The sequence below is a fragment of the Brassica napus genome, chromosome C6 (genome assembly GCF_020379485.1).
Source record: "Brassica napus cultivar Da-Ae chromosome C6, Da-Ae, whole genome shotgun sequence".
In the NCBI taxonomy this organism is placed as follows: Eukaryota; Viridiplantae; Streptophyta; class Magnoliopsida; order Brassicales; family Brassicaceae; genus Brassica; species Brassica napus.
In genome coordinates this window covers 2,268,841-2,275,072 of record NC_063449.1, presented here as the reverse complement: position 1 = coordinate 2,275,072, position 6,232 = coordinate 2,268,841, and the positions used below count along the sequence as shown (strand labels likewise).

General features: G+C 50.2%; 1 protein-coding gene across 1 annotated transcript; it reads right to left on the bottom strand.

Moving 5' to 3' along the window:
• Nucleotides 1–277: 277 nt before the first annotated feature.
• On the bottom strand, nucleotides 278–1,150 carry LOC106368462. The gene has a single exon (XM_013808429.1). It carries the CDS (start codon nucleotides 1,148–1,150, stop codon nucleotides 278–280), a length of 873 nt encoding a protein of 290 aa, XP_013663883.1.
• Between the last annotated feature and the right edge of the window lie 5,082 nt (nucleotides 1,151–6,232).

Sequence of the window (6,232 nt, the reverse complement as noted above, 5' to 3'; positions counted from 1 at the left end):
AGGAGGTCTCCTCACGTTGCTTATGCCCTGCTTCTTCAATTGCGAGACCATCGGTTGGTAGCTGGGGTGGAGGACGAGGATCTTGCGAGGTCCCTGTCTTCTGAAAAGGTACCGCTTTGGAGGACCTTGAGTGAGACCATGTAAAGCAGTCGATACCGGTCCTTAGGTGGTCCTTCACCTGATTCGGGGTCCGCGTCCTCTGAACCGATCGCCATTCGCCAGACCTCTTGACCTCTGGTCCCTGGGTTCGCGGGACCTGACATTTCTTCTGTAATTGCTATAAGACCTTGGTCTTCCCCTTTAAGGAGGTTTGGTAGCAGGATCGAGAATTCTCCTGATCTCCTTTGATTATTCTGATGCCCCAGGGTGTAGGGAATTTCACCATTTGATGAAGGGTTGAAGGGACTGCTCCCATGTCGTGAATCCAGGGTCTTCCTAGGATCATGTTGTATGCTGATTGACTGTCGACGACCAGGAACTTGGTAGACATGTTGATCCCTTCAGCGTACACTGGGAGAGTGACCTCTCCAGCTGTTTGCTTGACTTCGCCGCTGAATCCGATGAGTGGAGTTATTTTACGCGTCACGGCGCTCTCCTCGAGCCCTCGATCCTGGTAAGCAGTCTGGAAAATGATGTTGCTGGAGCTACCATTGTCCACTAATATTCTTTTTACCAAGCAGTTTTCTACGGTGAGCGAGATGACCAGGGCATCGTGGTGGGGAGCCATGATCTTCTCCTGCTCCTTAGCCGTGAAGCTTATTTCGTTGGTACATAGGAGAAACCGCTTTGGTTTGGTTGTCTCCAGGCCGTGCTTGGCATTGCGGGTGCTTTTCTTGGCAGATGCATGACTCACGCCGCTTATCTCTGAACCTCCAGATATGACATGGATAACTCGGTCCTGGCGGGGTTGTGAGGCGGGTATAGCTCCAGCGGATTTCGCCGGCACCTCTTTATTTAGATGGTTCTTGGCTTTCTCCGAGAGGAATTCCCGGAGATGCCCCTTTTGGAGTAGTTCATTGACCTCGATCCTTAGAGCGACGCAGTCTTCAGTTTTGTGAACGTGGTCGCGATGGAAGTCGCACCAGAGGCCAGGGTTCCGGAACGAGTCAGGTGCCTTCATCTTTTGAGGCCATTTGACCTGTTGGCCCATACGCCTCAAGACTTTGACTAGCTACGGTGTGGATATCGAGAGATGGGAGATGTCGGGCCAAGTGGATACCGACATTCCTTCTCCCTTTTCCAGGGGTCGGTACTGGAACCTGCCCCGGTTTCTGTTCCTGGAGTCCTTTGTCACTCTTTGGGAGGATCTTTCATCCCGATTCCCTCGATCCGATCAGGCCGACTTTTGGTCCTGCTTTGGCTGGACCTTAGCGCGGCTAGCGACACCTTCTTCCCACTTAACTTGTGCCCAGGCCCTGGATAACACGTCTTCCATGGTCTTGCATGGATACATTGTTAGTTCTTTGTAGAGGCCCCCGTCTGGAAGCAGGCCCCTTTTGAAGGCAGAGATCGCGGTAGGAATACTGCACTCGGGAACTGCCACCTTTTCTTGGTTGAAGTGGGCTATGTAATCTCGCAGGGGTTCTACCCGATGCTGAAGAATCTCGTAGAGACCGTCTGAAGTCTTCTCCAGGCTCTTACTACTTGTGAATTGCTCCACGAACATGTCGCTGAGGCTCGCAAAGGTGGATATGGACCTGGTGGGTAGGTTGATGTACCATGTAGGGCATGTCCGATCAGAGTGGAGCCAAAGCCTTTGCACATTGTAGCCTCGCGGGATTCTTTTGGAAGCGCAACCGCGAGCATCCGTTGCTTGTATTGAGCGATATGATCGTCGGGGTCGCCTGTGCCGTCGTACATCTTTATGCTGGGGAAGGAAAACTTCCTAGGAATCTCAACCGAGGCGATTCCTTCCACGAAAGGGGTATCCGCGTAGGAGTCCGGGTTACTCCTTCGGATTGGGGGAGCTACTCCTGGTAGGCGTTCCACCATGGACTGCATGGCGTCGAATCTTTTGGAGAACATCATCTCGAGATAGGCTGTAATAGAGGACTTCATCGCTGATATTTTTTTCAGGCGTCTCCTTATCAGATTCTGGCTCGGAATCACTCTCCTCCAAGTTGTGGACTTGATGATTCTCGGCCCCTTCACGCGTTGCCTCGGCTACGCCTGACCCAGGAGGTGGATCGGTCGTACCTTCTCTAGAGTTAGGAGTATTTAGGTTCCCCATCGGTCGAACCTGGGTGTTGAAACGACGCTTCTTGTTGCCTGCGATGCTGCGGGCTTGGTTTTGATCCCGGAGGACCGTATTCTCTGACTGCAACTGGCTGAGCTTCTCGGCGCTTTGCTCCAGCTGTTTAGAGTGTTCGTCGAGTTTCTTCTTCAGATTCTGGACTTTTGAAAAGAGTTTAGGGTTTTCCTCGGTTGCCTCCCGAGTTTGGTTCATCTCGGTTATTTGTCTCTGCATGCCATCAACTTGCTTCTGAAGTTCAGCTACCCTTTGAGAGTCATCGGATGGCTCGTTATGCTCGTCCACCGTCATCGTCACGTAGTTTGATTACTCCCCTCCTTCTTGCGCCAAACGGTTAGGGGATTTTTGTGTAGGCTCTTTTAGAGTACCATGGAACGATGGATAAGCTATGTAATCGTATCTGTTTTTAGTAGGTTTGTATGTTTCGTGATGATTTGGGTAAAGTAATAAGAAGATAGGTTTAAAGAAACGTTTTATTAGGTAGAACAAGCGAGAGTACACAAGGTTACAAAGTATTAGGTAAGAACCCTAATTCTAGCTGTCTAACCTTATTCTCTAAGCCTTCTTCCCACTTCACTTGTGCCCAGGCCCGGGATAACACGTCTTCCATGGTCTTGCAGGGATACATGGTTAGTTCTTTGTAGAGGCCCCCTTCTTGAAGCAGGCCCCTTTTGAAGGCAGAGATCGCGGTAGGAATGCTGCACTCGGGAACTGCCACCTTTTCTTGGTTGAAGCGGGCTATGTAATCTCGCAGGGGTTCTACCCGATGCTGAAGAATCTCGTAGAGACCGTCTGAAGTTTTCTCCAGGCTCCTTCTACTTGTGAATTGCTCCACAAACTTGTCGCTGAGGCTCGCAAAGGAGGATATGGACCTGGTGGGTAGGTTGATGTACCATGTAGGGCAGGTCCTATCAGAGTGGAGCCAAAGCCTTTGCACATTGTAGCCTCGTGGGATTCTTTTGGAAGCGCAACCACGAGCATCCTTTGCTTGTATTGAGCGATATGATCGTCGGGGTCGCCTGTGCCGTCGTACATCTTCATGCTGGGGAAGGAAAACTTCCTAGGCATCTCAACCGAGGCGATTCCTTCAACGAAAGGGGTATCGGCGTAGGAGTCCGGATTACTCCTTCGGATTGGGGAAGCTACTCCTGGTAGGCGTTCCACCATGGACTGCATGGCGTCGAATCTTTTGGAGAACATCTTCTCGAGATAGGCTGTCATAGAGGACTTCGTCGCTGATATTTTTTCAGGCGTCTCCTTATCAGATTCTGGCTCGGAATCACTCTCCTCCAGGTTGTGGACTTGAGGATTCTCGGCCCCTTCACGTGTTGCCCCAGCTACGCCTGACCACGGAGCTGGATTGGTCGTACCTTCTCCTGAGTTAGGAGTATTTAGGTTTCCCATGGGTCGAACCTGGGTGTTGAAACGACGCTTCTTGTTGCATGCCATGCTGCGGGCTTGGTTTTGATCCCGGAGGACTGTATTCTCTGACTGCAACTGGCTGAGCTTCTAGGTGCTTTGCTCCAGCTGTTTAGAGTGTTCGTCGAATTTCTTCTTCAGACTCAGGACTTCTGAAGAGAGGTTAGGGTTTTCCTCTGTTGCCTCCAGTTGGGGTCAAAAACGGTTATTTCGAAATCAACGGCTATGATTATTTCTTATTCACGGATTTCTCGCAAAACATTCACTGAAAGAAAGATCGGAAGTGAACGAACGAGCGAATCCCGCACAAAAGCCACTCGCCGGAGAGCTGAACCGTCACGCGGGCAGCTCGCCGGTGAGCTCAACCATCACGCCGATCAGCTCGCCGGCGAGCTGAACCACCGTGTGGTTGCACTCGCCCGGCGAGCTCAGCCATAGTGCCGGTCAGCTCGCCGGCGAACTGAACCGTCGCGTGGTTGTGTTCGCCGGCGAGTTTGGCCGTCACGCGAGTCGGCTCGCCCGGTGAGCTCGACCTGATCCCGGCCTGTCCGACGTACTTTGACTCCCGTATCTTCCGTATAGCTGTGATATCCGACCTTCAGGACCATATACTTCTCGTTTCGTTTTGATTAAAGTTATTCTAGAAGTTTTATGACCAAAACCGAGAAATCGTATAGACGCCAAAAGGCCTAAGAATGGTCCGCAAGGATCCAGACTGGTCTAGAGGCCCATCTACACTCTCATAAGGGAATCGAGCCCATAAAAGTTATGACGGTTTGTCCTAACTCGCAGAAATACGATAAATGTAAAGATTCAAGGATAACTATCAAGATCGTCGAAAAATGGAATATTTCTGAAATAGATAGACTTGGGCCCGAAGGCGAAGGATGGGCTACCGACCTAGAGCGACTATATAAGGAGAGAAGGAGCAGAAGAAAAAGGGATCCGAGAATTTAGACTTAGAGAACTACTGCTAGCTTAGAGAACTTAGGGCTTAGGTGGTTAGACTAGCACAACAAGGCTTAGGACGTCTTGACCACCTCTTGTCCTGTTGTTCCGATAGTTAGCATATCTCTACTCCTCTCAGAGAAAATCTTGTATTCATACTATTCAATAAAACGCCTTTGAGCGATTATCTATCTTTTTATCGTTCTAAAGTGATTACGCAGAGAATTCGGACCTTCAAGGAAAAACGGGTTCACTCGGTTTTCCTCCATTATTATTTATTATAATTGACGGTGTGAATTTCGGTTCCCACAGTTTGGCGCTAGAAAGAGGGGGGGGGGGTTTGACGAATTCTCTAACTCAAAAATCACTAAACGATAAAAGACACAGGATGTCCGCTCCTGCAGCTAACGATGTCGTTTCTTTCAAGGACCGGGCAACGGCCGATCAGGCCAAACCCCACAGCGATCTCCTTGTCATCGAGCTGATGATCCATGACATCGACGTAGCGAGAGTATTGGTCGACACCGAATGCTCGGCCAATATTATCTACAAAAGCACCCTCGAAAGAATGGAGATCAATCTGTGCGCCGTTACGGAAAGACCCAGCCCGATATTCGGACTCTCGGGAAATGCTACTATGACTCTCAGCTCGATCGACCTCGTTGTTAAAGCCGGGAGCGTCACCAAAGTCACAGAATTCTTAGTCATCGACCGCCCAACATCGTACAACGCGATCGTCGGTACTCCATGGCTGAATTCCATGCGAGCGATCCCTTCGACATTCCATTTGTGCCTTAAGTTTCCAACCCCTCGTGGAGTCGAAACTATACAAGGAGACCGCAGGATGTCGCAAGTATGTTTCGCCGCAGAGTTAAAAAGAAAGGACTTGGCGATCGAAACTTCCCATAAAAAGAAAAGAAAGCTGACTCTCGATGAGAACGCCCCGGAACGAGACTCGGAAGTCTTCTGGCAATCTCAAAGGGCCGAAGCCCTAGAAGGGAAGGGTGAACCGACTTGCGAACCGGTAATTTCGATCAGCCTCGACGAATCCTCTCCAGAACGATGCGTTGAGATTGGAGCCAACCTCCGCGAGCCACTAAAGACAGAGCTCATCGAATGTCTCAAAAAGAACCTCAATGCGTTCGCTTGGGCCGCAGAAGACATGCCAGGGATCGATATCGGCATAACGTGTCATGAGCTTAACATCGATCCGACTTACAGACCTGTCAAACAAAAAAGGCGGAAGCTAGGACCGGAGCGTGCCACCGCGGTAAATGAGGAAGTCGAAAGACTCCTGAAGGTCGGATCAATAGCAGAAGTTAGGTATCCAGACTGGCTCGCTAACCCGGTCGTAGTCAAAAAGAAAAACGGCAAATGGCGAGTATGCGTCGATTTCACCGATCTTAACAAGGCCCGTCCAAAGGAATTCTTCCCACTCCCGCACATCCACCGACTGGTCGAGGCAACAGCAGGGAACAAACTCTTATCATTTATGGATGCCTTCTCTGGGTACAATCAGATCATGATGAATCCCGACGATCGTGAGAAAACTGCGTTCATCACCGATCGAGGAACATATTGCTACAAAGTAATGCCTTTCGGTCTCAAGAATGC

Bases quoted from the DNA above. Each gene is read 5' to 3' on its own strand.
- LOC106368462 (XM_013808429.1), bottom strand. From the start codon at position 1,150: ATGGGCCAACAGGTCAAATGGCCTCAAAAGATGAAGGCACCTGACTCG.